Source organism: Denticeps clupeoides, unplaced genomic scaffold (genome assembly GCF_900700375.1).
Source record: "Denticeps clupeoides unplaced genomic scaffold, fDenClu1.1, whole genome shotgun sequence".
Taxonomy (NCBI): Eukaryota; Metazoa; Chordata; class Actinopteri; order Clupeiformes; family Denticipitidae; genus Denticeps; species Denticeps clupeoides.
This window is the reverse complement of record NW_021630101.1, coordinates 202,765-219,135: the sequence shown is the minus strand read 5'-3', so window position 1 is coordinate 219,135 and position 16,371 is coordinate 202,765. Positions and strand designations below refer to the sequence as shown.

Here is a 16,371-nt window from a genome sequence, read left to right as displayed (position 1 = left end):
TTTTTTTTTCATTCTTGGATCAACATATAGCTGGAATGGGGTTCATATGTTACAAAAACATTTGTCCCAACCGAGGACAATGGCAGGAAACTGCACGTATTAGTGAGCCGTGAAGAGCAGGTACCAAGGGGGTGAGATAGGAAGCACTTTCACTCACCCTTAACCCGAACCCGGCTCTCCTCGTAGCATCGCTATCGAAAAATGCTTTTCACGCTTTTTATTTCAAAACAATATTGCTCAGTTATCATTTAATTATAGATGACACTTTTAGCAAAATGCAATATCGTTTTTAAGGGCTTGAAACGCCCTGAAATCGTTATTTCTCTGTAGGTTGAGTTCAAATTTACAGAAATGATGTTGCATTGCTATCTCGCAATAAAATATGGAAATATGTGCGCAGGGCTATTAGCATTTCGAGTAGGAATGTTCATGTTTCATGAAATCTGAACACGAAATTCTGCTACATGAGCTGAAAATTAAAGGGTTTCGTGAAAAGAAGCTAATGCAATGACTAGAAGAACGTCAGCAAGCTTCTGTCCATCGCTGGTCAGTTTAATCTGGTGGGAAACCTGTGACCTCCTCGCTGCATGATTCCAGGAGCTCTCCATTATTTTGTATTAATGTGCAACATTTTGGACGCCGTGTTCCATCCGCGTGGCGGTCAGCATATTTCTTCCTTGTTGGTCTGTGTGTGTTGTATTGTTCCTCTCTCTCTTTATCTTGCCTCGTCCTGCATGTTACCCTTAGTTAAGAAATGTCACCCCCTTTTTTTTTTGTTGGAGCGACAGGAAGGAATCGGTCAGCAAAATCTCGGCTTCTGGTACAAACCAAACGAATCCTGCCCCTCCCCGCGTTCGGACTGGTCTGAGGTTGAGGTGAAATTTGAATAACTCACAGCACTTCATCACATCAACCATGTTGTCACGTTGGCCGTACTGCTGCTGGCCTTTTTACTTGCTGTCACCTGCTGTCCTTCAATACTTCATCTAGTCATTCGTTGTCTGACGGGGTTGATATATTCTACATTTACAGCATTATCCAGAGCGACTTATAATCAGTAGTTACAGGGACAGTCCCCCCCTGGAGACACTCAGGGTTAAGTGTCTTGCTCAGAGACACAATGGTAGTAAGTGGGATTTGAACCTGGGTCTTCTGGTTCATAGGCGAGTGTGTTACCCACTATAACTCTTGAAAGTGAAGTGATTGTCACACGTGATACACAGGAGCACAGCACACGGTGCACACAGTGAAACTTGTCCTCTGCATTTAACCCATCACCCTGAGTGAGCAGTGGGCACCATGACAGGCGCCCGGGGAGCAGTGTGTGGGGACGGTGCTTTGCTCAGTGGCACCTCAGTGGCACCTTGGCGGATCGGGATTCGAACCAGCAACCTTCTGATTACGGGGCCGCTTCCTTAACCGCTAGGCCACCACTGCCCTTTTTTTTTTTTTTAGGCTACTACCACCCACGGTAATGAAAGTGACGTGATGTGCAGCACAGCACACGGTGAAATGTGTCCTCTGTATTTAACCATCACCCTTGGTGAGCAGTGGGCACCATGACAGGCGCCTGGGGAGCAGTGTGTGGGGACGGGACCTTCATCAAGGGACCTCAGTGGCACCTTGGCGGATCTGGATTCCAAACGGCAACCTTCTGATTACGGGGCTGATTCCTTTTACCGCTAGGCCACCACTGCCATCAAAAAAATATTTCCTCTTTCAAAGCTGCTTCGTTTCCATGAATTTACGTGTTGCTTCATTTACATCGGGACATAGTGCTACAAACACATAGAAGGTAGGTTTCTGAAAGCATCTGCTGTGACATCACAAACTGAAAAACAGCTCCTTTCCATGGATTTATTATCTTTACAGTCATGGTCATGAATGTTGATAATGACACAAATACTGTTTTGCCACTTCCGTTTTTTATTCTGGCCTGTTGCATATAACTCCAGAATGTTATGAAGAGCGATCAGATGAATTGCAAAGTCCCTCTTTGCCATGAAAATGGACTTAATCCCCCCAAAAACCTTTCCACTGAATTTCAGCCCTGCCACAAAAGGAGTGTCTGGTAAACGCTGTAGATGTAAATATAATTAATATGAGCTCCTTTTTAAATTCAGGCTGATTGAATAAATTAATGACAGTGAACTGCTGAAACCGAATCATGGACATTTTTGGGGACAAGACAATTGTTTTTTTGCAGTCATCATTGCGTTGCAGAAAGAGGGCTTCACCTAAGATTGCACCTAAATCAACCAGTGAAAGTGAAGTGATTGTGCAACACAGCACAGCACACGGTGACACAACAAAATGTGTCCTCTGCTTTTTACCATCACCCTTAGTGAGCAGTGGGCAGCCATGAAAGGCTACTCGAATACTTTGAATTTCAACCGGCGACCTTCTGATAATGGGTCCGTTTCCTTACCCGCTAGGTAAGTCCAAAAAGTTCCAGGACCATCTCCTAAAGATGATGCAGCTGCAGGATCGGGGTGCCACCAGTGCAGAGCTTGTTCAGGAATGGCAGCAGGCAGGCGTGAGGGCATCTGCACCCACAGTGAACACTTCTGGAGGACGGCCTGGTGTCAAGAAGGGCAGCAAAGAAGCCACTTCTCTCCAAGAAAAACATCAAGGACGGACTGATATTCTGCAGGAAGTACAGGGATTGGACTGGTGAGGAGTGGGGTAACGTCATTTACTCCAATAAAGAATAAAGAATGGCACCAAAACATCCTCCGACAGCAACAGTTTGGTGAAGAACGATGCCTTTTCCAGCATGATGGAGCGCCGTGCCATAAGGCCAAAATGTTAACCAAATGGCTCAGGGAACAAAGCATTGAAATTTTGGGAGATTTTTGGGCCAGGAAACTCCACGGACCTTTAATCCAAGAATTTGTTGTCAATCCTGCCATCAGTAAGGTATTGGCCCAGAAGTTGATTGACAGCATGCCATTGACACTTTGCATAAACTTGATGTAAATGTCAATAAAAGCCTTTGAAACTTATAAAGTGGTTGTAATTATAATTAAATACACAACAGAAACAACTGACAAAAAGATCTAAAAACACTGCAGCAGCAAACTTTGTACAAAAACTATTTTGTGAGAATTTGTGTCATTCTCAAAACGTTTGGCCATGACTGTAAATCTATAGGTTTAATATATACACGTATATACAGTACAGGACAAAAGTCTGGACAGCTTCTCATTCAACATATTTTCTTTATCTTCATTACCATTTACGCTGGTAGATTCTCACTGAAGGCATCAAAACTATGAATGAACACATGTGGAGTTCTGTACTTAACAAAAAAAAGTGAAAACATGTTTTATATTCTAGTTTCTTTGTTCGGATTACTGCTTTGCACACTCTTGGCATTCTCTCAATGAGCTTCAAGAGGTCGTCACCTGAAATGCTTCTCCAACAGTCTTGAAGGAGTTCCCAGAGGTGTTTAGCACTTGTTGGTCCAGCTCACCCCAAACCATCTGGATTGGGTTCAGGTCCGGTGACTGTGGAGATCAGGTCTCCACTTTTTGTTAAGTACAGAACTCCACATGTGTTCATTCATAGTTTTGATGCCTTCAGTGAGAATCTACCAACGTAAATGGTCATGAAGATAAAGAAAACACGTTGAATGAGACGGTGTCCAGGCTTTTGGTCTGTACTGTATGAGCATATCTCATTTGTATGCTTGTTTTTTTGTTCATCTGTATATATGTGTGTGGTTTTGTTCCTTTTGTTACTAATATGTCCTGTACATTTCAGATGGAAATTGAAGTGAAAGTAAAGTCATTGACATTGTTTAACCAGCAACCTTCCGATTACGGGTCTACTCCCATTTACATTTACGGCATTTACCAGACGCCCTTATCCAGAGCGACTTACAATCAGTAGTTACAGGGACAGTCACCCCATGGAGACACTCAGGGTTAAGTGTCTTGCTCAGGGACACGATGGTAGTAAGTGGGGTTTGAACCCGGGTCTTCTGGTTCATGGGCGAGTGTGTTACCCCACTAGGCTACTAGCACCCTGCTCCATCACCCGCCAGGCCACCACTGGCCCACATCAGTACGATGTTGCAGTAGATTTTGTTACAAAGCACTGAATATGAGTGCGGGACAGCAGGTCTAGGAGAGGAAGCTGATTTATGAGAGGCAGCATTAAAAGTGATGGATGAAAGTTGCTGAGCACTTGTGATGAAGTGCGGTGGGTTGAGGTTATTCAAATCTCACCCCAACCTCAGACCAGTCCGAACACGGGGAGCTCGGTCTTTCCCAGAAGCCGAGTTTTTGCTGACCGATTCCTTCCGGGCGCTTCGACAGTCTCTCAACTCCGGGAAACACGCAGGATGAGGTGAGAGAGAGAAAAAAGACGTGCGACGAATCTGCTGACAGACCATGTGCTGGAACATGACGTCCCCAGTGAGGGGGGACAGTGTGATGGTCAGCAGCAGTATGGTGGACTTTCCAGTGGCACTTTTGATGGCGCAATTAGTTCATTTTCTTTCAGGAAGTCATAAAATGCACGTGCTGAAACTGACACGGTGCGGAGAGCGGGGTCGGGGTCGGGGTTAAAGTTGAGTGAAAGTGGACAGCAGACTTCCTCACTACTACACACGCTTCCTGCCATTGTCTCCTGCCGAGAGGGACGCGTGTTTTTCCAGAGATTAAAAAACGATGTTTGTTCTGACCCGTGCATGCTGGGTAACCCGCAGCAATAAGATTACAGCGTGACTGTAACCTGGTGCTGGGGACGAAGACCTGCGCCAGCTCACCTGCATTACTGGTGCGTAGTGAGGGGACGTGAGGGCCACGGTGCCCACTCACCCCTCTTCCTGCTGTGAGGATGTCCCTTCAGAGCGGGGACAGCTGGGTAACCGGATGGAGGGGTGGGGAGGGACTTATGCCTGCAGCCAGCTTCAGCGTCGAGTCCCACAGAGTCACCTGACGCCGGCGGAGACCCCGGTCCACTGCTGCGGGTGCCCGATCTGGTAGGACTTTCGTCTCTCTCTGCCATCAAAAATCCACACGTTCATCTGTAATCCTGATGAATTAGTCTGAGGAAACTTTTACCAACATTCACGGCATTCAGCAGAGCACCGTACAGTCAGTAGTGGCAGGGACAGTCGTCCCCCCTGGAGACACTCAGGGCTAAGTGTCCTGCTCAGGGACACGGTGGTAGTAAGTGGGGTTTGAACCTGGGATTTTGTGCTCTTCTGGTTGGTAGGCGGGCTACGACCACCAGTTAAGCCACGGCTGAAGAATGCCACTAATGCCTTTCTTCTGCACGTCACAGGAGGCTTTACTGTGACCTTCTGCTCGTTCACCTCAGAACAATCCCTCCGTTTCCAGAGAAAATGAGCAGCGAAGAGGAGCTCTTCCACAACCACTCGCTCAACCACAGCGGAATGCCGTGGTTCGTGTACGAGTGCACCATCGTGCTGGACTACGAGTACCGGCGCATCGCCCTGTTCCTGCTCTACCTCCTGCTCTTCATGGTGGGCTTGGTGGAGAACAGCCTGGTGCTGTGGGTGAACTGGCGGCGGCGGCGCGCTGCCAGCGGCGTGCTCTTCTGCATCATCAACATCAGCCTGTCGGACCTGATGGTGGTCCTCACCCTGCCCTTCGTCATGCTGGAGGTCAGCATGGAGAAGGTGTGGGTCTGGGGCCGCTTCCTCTGCAAGGCCACGCACCTGGTGTACGTGGTCAACTTCTACAGCAGCTCCTTCTTCCTGGCCTGCATGACGCTGGAGCGCTACCTGTCCCTGGCGCGTCCCTCGGCCCCGTCCATCTTCCCGCGCGAGACGCGGCGCCGCTGGCTGGTGTGCATCGGCCTCTGGACCCTGTCCCTGGTGCTGACCCTGGTCGAGAACGTGCACGTGGACCTCCTGGAGTGGGACAAGCCAGGGTGCTACATGATGCCCGAGGATAATTACGTAGAGTGGTACGCCAGCGTCTCCTTCCTCTGCCTGGTGTTCCAGTTTCTGCTGCCCGCCGCCGTCATCGTCACCTGCAACGTCCTGATCGCCCGCGCGGTGGCCAACGCGCCGGACGTCCAGGGCCGGCGGGACGTGTGGCTGGTCCACGTCTACTCGCTCGTGTTCGTGCTCTGCTGGCTTCCCTACCACCTGGTGAACTTCCTGCTGACGCTGGACGACCTGGACCCCTACCTCCTGTCCTGCAACGTGGTGGAGTTCGTGTACTTCTCCTTCAGCGTGGTGCAGTGCTTGTCCCTCTTCCACTGCCTGGCCAACCCCGTCCTGTACAACTTCCTCAGCAAGAGCTTCCGCACCAACCTCCTCAACACGGTCCGGCAGCACCTGCCCCAGCCCTGCACTGACGCCACCGCGGCCGCCGGGACGGGCGGGGACAGGAGCGGGGACAGGAGCGGGAAGGAGCGGAAGCTCAGCAACGCCAGCACCAGCCAGTCTGACGTGGCCTCGTAAAAAGAAACTCCCGTCTGGGCCCCGTCCGGACTATCGGCCCCCAGCAGCCGAATTACGAGTGGTGGGGGCAATTTGCATTTTTAACATTTAGATATCACGATAATAAAAATTTGTATTGTTTGTTAAGATTGTATGGAAGCGGGCATTTTACATTTACCAGACGTCCTTATCCAGAGTAGGTACAGGGACAATCCCCCCCTGGAGACACTCAGGGTTGAGTGTCCTGCTCAGGGACACGATGGTAGTAAGTGGGGTTTGAACCTGGGTCTTCTGGTTCACAGGCGAGTGTTTTACCCCACTAGGCCACCGCCACCCTTATACCCTTTTATTTAGCTCCCTCTGTAAATAGCTTAAAAACGATTTAATTGGTCCTGTGAAAATTAGGATCTGCGTTGGGGTAATAACTTGCATGTTGGGACGTACGCAGCTGAAAGGAAGCATTTCAGCATAAATCATGAGCATCCGACAAAACACAACTATTCCTCTCTGTTTTACGACGGCAGGGGGTAAAATGATCCAGGCTAAATCCCACAGGCGTGACAGGTATTATTATATTAACACATTTCCTAAAGCCGCTTTTAACCACAAAACCTGATCACTTTCACGGAGGGGACAGGAAGTTTGAAAATCGGACTGAAAAACTGCAGGACTTTTAAATGAATTTTTAAATGCTGTTTAAGTTGTGCTGTAACAAAATCTTGTGCTGATTAAATGGACATTTCAGTGCGTTTAATGCTTCAGACTGTGCAAAAGAAGCCATGAAAAGTAACCTGTTTCACTTTCTCCTTTTCATTCAATCTGCACTTTCATGGTCTGCTTTATTTTATACGAATTTAAATACACAACGTTGAAATCATGTGACATTATCTAGTCATTAGTAATGTGCAGTGATGGGGAAATGAAATGTGATAATATGATCTCGGACGCTTTCTGAATGCTTTATTTAACATTAAAAACTTCTGAAGAGTATTGCATATTATCGAACGGGAAGACGGTGAACTTAAAAGCTACAGTTCTTCCCCAGGAAGATCAAATTTAACAAAAGAAAAATACATCAGGATGTTATTGAGACAGGAAAAGTTCAGACAGTTTCAAATATTTTATATGCATAAAACCAAAAAAAAAAAAAAAAAAAAACACCAGTTGCGGTACATTAATATCGACATTTATCATATTCTGGACGAAACTAACACATGTAGAGCCAAAATCAGAGAACAGTAACCCAAAATGTTGCTTCCTTGGTACCACGCGTGTTCGTTTTAAGCGTCCAGCCTGGTTGTGCTTGCGTGATAATCAGTTGCTACAGTCGCTACCCAGTCAATATATATTAAAAAAAAAAAAAAAAGATAGAAAGAAATGCGATGAATGTTCACAATGACCTTCCAGAAAGTTCCGGTGCTTGACAAAACCAGAACAGATTTTGGCACGTTTCACCAGAATAAAAATACAATTTGGTCCAAAATTTATACTTAAAACTTTAAAGACGATCACATTCTCTCTAAATTTTATATATATTCTGACGGACTAGCATCCCGGGGTGATGAAATTCGATGTTACTTGCTTTTTCCAAGCTAAATCAGCAACGTTAAAAATAATAATTTCTTAGAATGTACAGTACTCGCCTCAAAGCACATAAAAGCATATGAATGTAACAGGGTTGAGCACAAGGCACCCTTCTGAAGATGATCTGGTTTATAGTAAGCCTCTACCAATTTCAGCACTAATTTCCCCGATTTCTTTATATTGATTGTCATTAACTTGGAACATTTTATATAATGATTAGAATGAATAACACAACCCCCCCCACAAATAAACTGGGAAAAGAAGAGTAAAGCATTCGCAGCCACATGAAACCACCGAGCACTGAGCCCCATTTATGCATCTCTGTATTATGAGCGGGAACGGTTCAGTAGTGTGGACAGTCCATTTGAAGACGGCGTCCTTGTCTTTACGCAAACAAAAAAACTTGTCACTACGCAAAAATGTTTGTGATGAAGTCGCGAAATCTCTTGGCGTACTGTTCTGGGTGCACGGTGGAGATTTCGGCACCCGCCTGAAAGAGGAACGGAGACATTCATTAAAATTTCATCCACGTGTAAACATTCACAACCTATAAACTGATCTCATCCCACACACATCCTCATTTACATTTACTGCATTTACCAGACGCCCTTATCCAGAGCGCCTTACAGGGACAGTCCCCCCCCTGGAGACACTCAGGGTTAAGTGTCCTGCTCAGGGAAACGATGGTAGTAAGTGGGGTTTGAACCTGGGTCTCCTGGTTCATAGGCGAGCGTGTTACCCCACTAGGCTACTACCACCCCTGGACTCACCCCATGTTTAACGGTCTTGGCTGCGTGAGCTGCTTTCTTCTTTGTGTCGTACTGAGTCAGTACGTCAATAAGGCCCATGAAGTACACTTCCTTCCGTGGAGCTCCTAGAAATGGAGATGAAGCAGGTGGGTCAGCGGTTACCGTGGACTTCATCCTTTAAAGTGAAGTGATTGTCACATGTGATACACAGCAGCACAGCACACGGTGCACACAGTGAAATGTGTCCTCTGCATTTATCCCATCACCCTGAGTGAGCAGTGGGCGGCCATGACCGGCGCCCGGGGAGCAGTGTGTGGGGCCGGTGCTTTGCTCAGTGGCACCTCAGTGGTACCTTTGTGGATCGGGATTCGAATCGGCAACCTTCTGATTACGGGGCCGCTTCCTTAACCGCTAGGCCACCACTGCCACCACTGTCCCTGCACCAGATTCTTCTCCACTCACCTGGTGCACTCTTGATGGCATACACATCCACATACGGGTCAAACTCTCCAGGCCCCAGAGGCTTGTAGGAGTTCATGTAGCTGGCGATGCCCTCCGGAGACGTGCCGTAAGAGCCCACTAGCGGGGCGGGTGCCAGGCCGTTCTCGGGCTCGGCTTCGTCCTCGCAGCTGGGCTCCTCGGCCTCGTCCTCATACTTCTCAGCACGAGACACATCGTGGATCCCTAGGAGCAGACTGTAATCCATGATCTTAAGTCGCTCCAGGAACTGAAACAAGGGGGAAAAAAAATAATTTTTCATTCATTTAAATTGCAAACTTGTTAGCATGCTCGTGGTAAGATAGCGCCACCTAGTGGTGCTTCATTACACGACACTGAATTCAGATTAGAATATTTGCATCAGTGCCATATATTATATGTTTAACAGAATCCAATTCCCTACGCTGAAGGCACAGTCACCTCTACATCCCTGCGGAGCTTCTCCATGATCCTTTCTTTGTCCTCCTCGCTAACATACACTTTCTGCATGTTGTTTCTGAAGTCCACGTCCTTGTAGGTCGGCAACTCTTTCACCTGAGCGGGAACAGGGATTTTTAATCCGAAGTCGCCAACCATTTTACAAGTAGACAGCTTGAGCAGGGCTTTTACCTTCTCTTTGTCACTTGCTTCTCGAGACACAAGCGAGCCCTGAAAAATAATCAAAACTTTAATCTTATTTTTAGCCATTTTTAGCAATCACCTCCACTAAGGCCTCAAAGGAGTGTGAAAGATGGTGTGATGACACTGCATACATCGGCTAAATCAATTTAAAAGGAATTTATATATGTATTGTATTGATTGATTTTTAAGAGTAAGCATTTATCAATAATTTTCAGGAATATGATTTCCTGACCCCATTGCAGACTGCTGAACACGTAATCATTATTCAGACGTCCATCTCGCACAAACCCCCCATTAAAGCGCCAAACTGCTTTACACGGCACCACTAACTGTGGCCCAAATGTGGGGCGGCGGTGGCCTAGCGGTTAAGGAAGCGGTCCTGTCCCCACACACTGCTCCCCGGCGCCTGTCATGGCCGCCCACTGCTCACCAAGGGTGATGGTTAAATACAGAGGATATTTAATAAGGTATCAATAAATCATGTTGTGCCCTCTTGTGGGCAAACAAGGTCAGTGCCACGTTTTCACACCAACAGATTATTTTACTTTTTGCTGCTCTTATGTGGTCATTTGCCACTTGTGGGACTAATAAAGGGATCTAATTTTATCGTATCATGTGAATCATTTAGCACAGTACAGCCTCATTACTTACTTTCAAGTCATACTTCCTGTGCACGACCAGCCTGTGGCTGAACATGTTTCTCATGACGATCAGGTAGGTGTCTTCGTTCTCCACAGTCACACGGTACATGCCCAGGAACTGAGGCAGCAGTGTGCTGCCGTGGCATTTAACAATGTGCTGCAACAACCAGAACAATGGAGGCATTCAAACCAGCAGTGGCCATTTCACCCCACAAATATCAGGCAGAGTAACCTCACTCACACATGCATATTCTTGTAAAGGATGTATATTTGTACATGTACAGTTCTTTTTTTTTTTTTTTTTTTAGTTCTTTTGGGTCTCAAACTCAGATAAAACCAGATAAACATCTGTGAACTTCTGATAAGTTGAAGGTAAATTTATATGATGCAGCAAAGTGCTGGCAGCAGAGGAGCCCAGACAGGAATCTGCTTATTCAGCTACAATGGAATACAGACAATGAACACACACACACACACACAAACACTATCTCTGCTCCGAAAAAAAGATGAGGGCCGTGAATTCTGTTTGGCCAGAGTCATCTTCCATTCGTGAGACACACATCTGGCGCTTTTTAGAAGGCAGGAAGCGCAGAGAAGGTGCCGTCGGGCGGGTCTACCTGATGATACTCAGACAGGATGTTGTGCATGTCGGCCACATCCTCACTGGAGATTTGCTTCACCACGAGCGTCCGGTCGTACGAGGTCAGCAGGAGACCCTCGCGGTGCAGCTCGCCCCACCGCACTGGCGGGCTACGGGCCAGCGAGACCTGACGAGACCATGAACAGAACATGAATATGTGTGTGTGTGTGTGTATATATATATGTATGTATGTATGTATGTATGTATGTATGTATGTGTGTACTGTTATTAAACTTCAAATATCATAGAAAGTGATCTTTCGTTCACAATATGATAAAAAATGTTAAAAAAAAATGAACAAAAAGGTCAAATTTCTCTGCTTGTTGCTATGGTTACAGGATTGGTTTGTTGCCAGCTTGGTGACAGGACTCTTTACTCGGCACAAACCCAGCAGCCAATCAGAGCCGAGCATTTACCTGATAGTTCAGATCCTCAATTCCAAACCGTTCTCTGAGGTTGCGGAACACTTGGGGACAGTATTCTTTAAACTTGAAGTGTCCCGGAAGATTTTCCCTGTGGATGAGAAATGCAAAGAAAAAAAGAAAAAAAAACAAGACACAGATTATTTGCAGGAAACCCGCAAAAACACTGAAGATTTTTTTTTCTTCTCTCAGTTTGGAAGCATTTGGGAATCCGGGAATTGCCAGTCTGGGGCATTCTTCTGTTACGTGACACGAGAGACTCGTGTCGAATCTTGTTAAATTTCCAAAATGAGATTTATATGAGCAAGACAGGCAAGCAGCGCAGGACTGGAAAGGACCTGCACACACTTGCACCGTGATGCATTCATTCCAAGAGGCCTGGACCTCCCCTGCGCCCCGACACCAGGACCCGTAAGAAGCAGCCGCGTTACTTGTTGAACAGGTGATTGTTGACTTTTATCTTCGTGTTGGCCTTGAAGTCGTCGGGAAGCAGCATGACGGGGACCGGGACCTGGTTTAAATCATTAATCTGGAGAAGAAGAAGAAAAAAAAAAACATGCATAAAGCACCAGAATCTATATCGATAATAGCATCGATCACTCGTCAAGGTTTTCTAAACAATATTTCCAGCCCAAATCTCCGGTTTAAAGTAACCTACACGAACTTTGCTGCCTTTTTTGGAACTCAGAACCGGCCGATCGTCCCCACTCGGGCCTCGGACTCGAGTGGAAACCGCGGAGGATCTAAGCGGGCGGTTTATGTGGGTCGGCGGCGCGTATTATAGGACGCGTGTGGGATTCCGGAAGGAGCGGCGTCGTACCGAGTGGTTGACTCCCCACATGAAGACGCCGAGGACCGTGTCGCCCGGCCGGAACACCTTGACCTTCTGCTGCACGAAGTGCTTCTTCTTGGTCTTGGTCTTGGGGCCGAGCAGGACCACCGGGCTGGACGCGGCGGCGGCGGCGGCGGCGGCGCCGGGGTTCCCCAGAGACGCCATCCCGGCGCGGGGACCGCGCACTTCCCGGGACGTCCCTCCTTCCCGCCGGTTTCCGCCGCCAGCCAAAGGTCGCGGGGGGGGTGGGGGAATTCCCGAGATTCCCAGCGGCGCTCCAGGAGACCTCACCCCCGTCAACAGCGAGGATACGTGGGACCTTCCGCGCCCATGACCCGTACAGCCCGGCCCGTCGCGTCCGCTCACCTGGGTCCGCGTCACGTGGCGCGGACGGACAGGTGCCGCGAGCCAAGAGGAAGCCGAACCCACGACACGTGACGCCGTGTGGGCGGAGCCGAGGAGCAGTCAGGAAGGGGTGTGGCCGAAAAAAGGACACATCGCAGCCAAAATGACACCTCTGGTGTGGAAACGGTACAGAAATGCACACGGTTTGGGATCATATCCATCTACATTATTACAGCATTTACCAGACGTCCTAATCCAGAGGGACTTACAGTCAGTAGTTACAGGGACAGTCCCCCCCTGGAGACACTCAGGATTAGTAGTAAGTGGGGTTCATAGGCGAGTGTGTTACCCCACTAGGCTACCACCACCCCCACATTATTATCCATGAATAAGACATTAAAGAAAAAATACTCCAACCGGGGCTCCTGGTCATATATATTCTATACTGTATATTCCGTTCATGTCCAGTAACAATATAGTCCAATATGAACCATATAATACACAACGGTGGATTCTGGTTTCAGGACCACTATTAAAGGCCGCCTTTGTTTGGAGCCGATCCTTATCGCATCATATTGGCCTCTGATGATTCACATGATCACCGGACGACCCGGAGCCCTTGGTTGCCCCTGGCAACAGCATGTGGTCACATTAGGGTTAAACACTCATGTATATTCTTCATTATATTCTGCTCTCAACTCACCCTTTCACATCCTGATTATGAGGATCCTGCATCATGAGATGCTGGTTCCCACTTCCCGTAAGTGCACAATAACGTCTGGGAGAGCAACAGAGACAACATGCAGGTGCTACAGCCTGATGCTGAGCTCATGACACTACTTTCGCTTTTCAAACACACTTTGGGAATTTACGTCCCTCCGATGTGAATGTGAGAAGGACACCACGCCAGGCCACAGAAGCAGGTCACGGTTTGTGTCTCAAGTAAGTCTTTACTTCCCAGACTCTACTGCATAACCTGCACTTAAAGTGTCTATGCACGTGATAGAGAGATTCCTTTTAGGGCTGAGACGAGTATTCGAGTAACGCGAATGGTCCGATAACCAAAAATATTCGAGGTCAATTCTTTGCCCGGAGACCTTGTTTAATTTGTCACCAAAGTCCATCTGTTATCTCAAACTGTTTAACTGAAGCAGACTCGAAGTTTAAAGGCGTTTCATTTGAGAAAATGAAGATATCGATGCACTCCTGGAACTGAAGCATCCTCACTTCTCCTACAAGGCAGTGGCGGTTTGTGCTGAGGGCAACAATAAATCCTGGGCATCGCAGCTTTTCTTCACATGCGTGCGTCCATGCTGCCCTGACATCATGATTGCATGGCCACCGACCGGTTTTCTGTTCCCCGTTTGCGGTGTTAGGTCGGCCTCATTTTGCGAGGCGCACCGGCTGCATTTTAAGAGGATTCTCTGACGGGCCGGAGCGCGTCCAATAACCGGCTCACAAAGTAAAACGCGACGCTTATTCAAATGGTCGGTTCCACTTTAAACTCCGCTCAGCCGGCTGCGGCACCTTTATTGTCCAGCGAGGCTCACAGCCAAGAAATCTGTTTCAGAAATAAAGAACATTTTAATTCTGTATATAGGCTGGTAGTAGCCTAGTGGGTAACACACTCGCCTATGAACCAGAAGACCTGGGTTCGAATCCCACTTACTACCATCGTGTCCCTGAACAAGACACTTAACCCTAAATTGCTCCAGGGAGACTGTCCCTGTAACTACTGATTGTAAGTCGCTCTGGATAAGGGCGTCTGATAAATGCTGTAAATGTAAATGTAATGTAAATGTGATGATCTCTGCGCCCGCTCAAATTTCTGAACTATTAGAAAAGGTGTTGAGTGTTAGCTGTCTGGCCCAACACTGTTTTCACTGAACATTTCCCAGGAAACTGTGCATTGGATTGATGGATGTGTAGGAATACTATCAACTAACAGTATTGTAAGAATGGACATCACGGGAGCCTGCTTTTGTCTTGCATAACAGAGGTGTGACAACTTCCTGTAGGCCAGGGGTATAAAGGTCTGCTCACATGTGGAAAAGGGTCTCTGAGCTTTCTTGCCAGAAGCCAGAAGGCTTCTGAGTCTTTCTCTCCCCCTCTTCTTCTCTTCTCCCTCTTTACTCTTTCTTCTCATTTTTATTTTCTCTATAACCTTGGTACCTTTTTACATTCAATATTCACATGTAACTACAATAATTATTTACCGGTGTTAATAAATTAGAAACTGTTCATTTTTAACCTCTATTGTGCCATGCTTCTTTCTGCCAGGTAACATCAAATTGGAGTGGATGAATACAGTGCTTTTGTGTGGAGGGAGAAAGAGTTTTTTCTCCACACCACATGGTCTTCATTGTTTTTACAGTATCAACTAGAAATAGTAACAGAAATAGAAATAGCACCAACTAATTCCATTTCCATGTAAAATAAGTAGTATTGCAGCATGCGGTATTTAAGGAGCTGTGAACAATGAGCTAAATTCTATCCCACCCACATAAGTGGGACGTGAGCGCAAGATCCTTGCTGCTGGACTGAGGGAGGTGGGGGGCTTCCAAATAAAGCACATTTCATACATTCATAATATTGTCAATCCAAGCTCATTATGTCACTATAAATTTCTCCTGGGTTGAGCGAAATCGCAGAAAACAAAACACAAACCGAATCAGACTCCAGTGAAGAGACCACCAGAATAATCTTAGTCCCTGGCAATGAACTGCTAAGGAGACGACTTAGTATGAAACGTACCGGAGGGTCACCACAGCCACCACCACCGTAACAGCTAGAGCATCAGGGATCTTCAAATGGACCAGTAGCATCATAATGGACGCGTAATGTCCACCATGACACTGGACTAAAACCTACTCTGCACTGTCCAGGACCTCCAGACATGGACAGATGCTCTATACCACACTTCTCCACCTCTACAGCTGTAGGACAAACCATCACAAACCCTACAGTGACACCATTTGCAGGTTCACTCTACCCTGGAAGGACGTCCCTCTCTATATCACTCCTTCCCAACGTTTCTTACAACCTTTTTTCTCTCTCCTACAGTTTTTTTTGTGGAGTTTTTTGTTGTGTGCAGAAGGGTCAAGTGTGTTGGGTGTCAACTGTATGGCCCGTCAAAGCCCATTGAGACGTACAGTACGTGATTATGGGCTATATAAGAAATAAATGTTGCAGTTGTTACGCACCAAAGTGTCTATTAATTTACATCGGGGTGATTGTTGGTACTGGAGTGCAAAAACTGATGGAAGATTGTTAACGTTTATCTGGGTAAATTCAGTATTGTACCGACAACAGGTTTTACAAAGAAATGAAAAATAATTATGTATTAGCATATTTCATTTACATTTAATACATTATTCTTAATATGTTTTATGTTTCTGTGTGTGTGTGTCGATAAAAAAATTGATAGAATACTTGATTGTAAAAATATTTGATCGTTTAACCCCTAATTCATTTTAAGTAATCATTAGGATTGAACAATGTTGGGTAATACCCGTTAATTTATATGGTGAGCTAGAGAAAAGGCGGACGTTCAAGTTCAAGCAGGTTTATTGTCAGTGAATTGAAATATCGTTCCTCCAGGACCAGGGTGCAACA

The 16,371-nt window shown here is 46.8% G+C and overlaps 2 protein-coding genes across 3 annotated transcripts; one reads left to right on the top strand and one right to left on the bottom strand.

Annotated features, from left to right (window-relative positions):
* The first annotated feature begins 4,948 nt into the window (after nucleotides 1-4,948).
* LOC114783555 (G-protein coupled receptor 182-like) lies at nucleotides 4,949-7,203 on the top strand. The gene is made up of 2 exons (XM_028969046.1): nucleotides 4,949-4,990; nucleotides 5,296-7,203. The coding sequence occupies exon 2, from the start codon at nucleotides 5,357-5,359 to the stop codon at nucleotides 6,443-6,445; it is 1,089 nt and encodes a 362-aa protein (XP_028824879.1). The 5' UTR covers nucleotides 4,949-4,990; nucleotides 5,296-5,356; the 3' UTR covers nucleotides 6,446-7,203.
* A 182-nt stretch (nucleotides 7,204-7,385) lies between these two features.
* On the bottom strand, nucleotides 7,386-12,814 carry LOC114783554 (phosphatidylinositol 5-phosphate 4-kinase type-2 gamma-like). Of its 2 annotated transcripts, XM_028969045.1 has the most exons (10): nucleotides 12,400-12,812; nucleotides 12,011-12,108; nucleotides 11,574-11,670; nucleotides 11,135-11,284; nucleotides 10,528-10,674; nucleotides 9,865-9,903; nucleotides 9,676-9,789; nucleotides 9,220-9,484; nucleotides 8,779-8,882; nucleotides 7,562-8,498 (listed from the first exon to the last, which is right to left on the bottom strand). In XM_028969045.1, the coding sequence occupies exons 1-10, from the start codon at nucleotides 12,574-12,576 to the stop codon at nucleotides 8,418-8,420; spliced, it is 1,272 nt and encodes a 423-aa protein (XP_028824878.1). In that variant the 5' UTR covers nucleotides 12,577-12,812; the 3' UTR covers nucleotides 7,562-8,417. The 2 variants fall into 2 exon arrangements, with proteins under 2 accessions (XP_028824877.1, XP_028824878.1); XM_028969044.1 differs by having other exon boundaries at nucleotides 7,386-8,498; nucleotides 9,676-9,903; nucleotides 12,400-12,814.
* Between the last annotated feature and the right edge of the window lie 3,557 nt (nucleotides 12,815-16,371).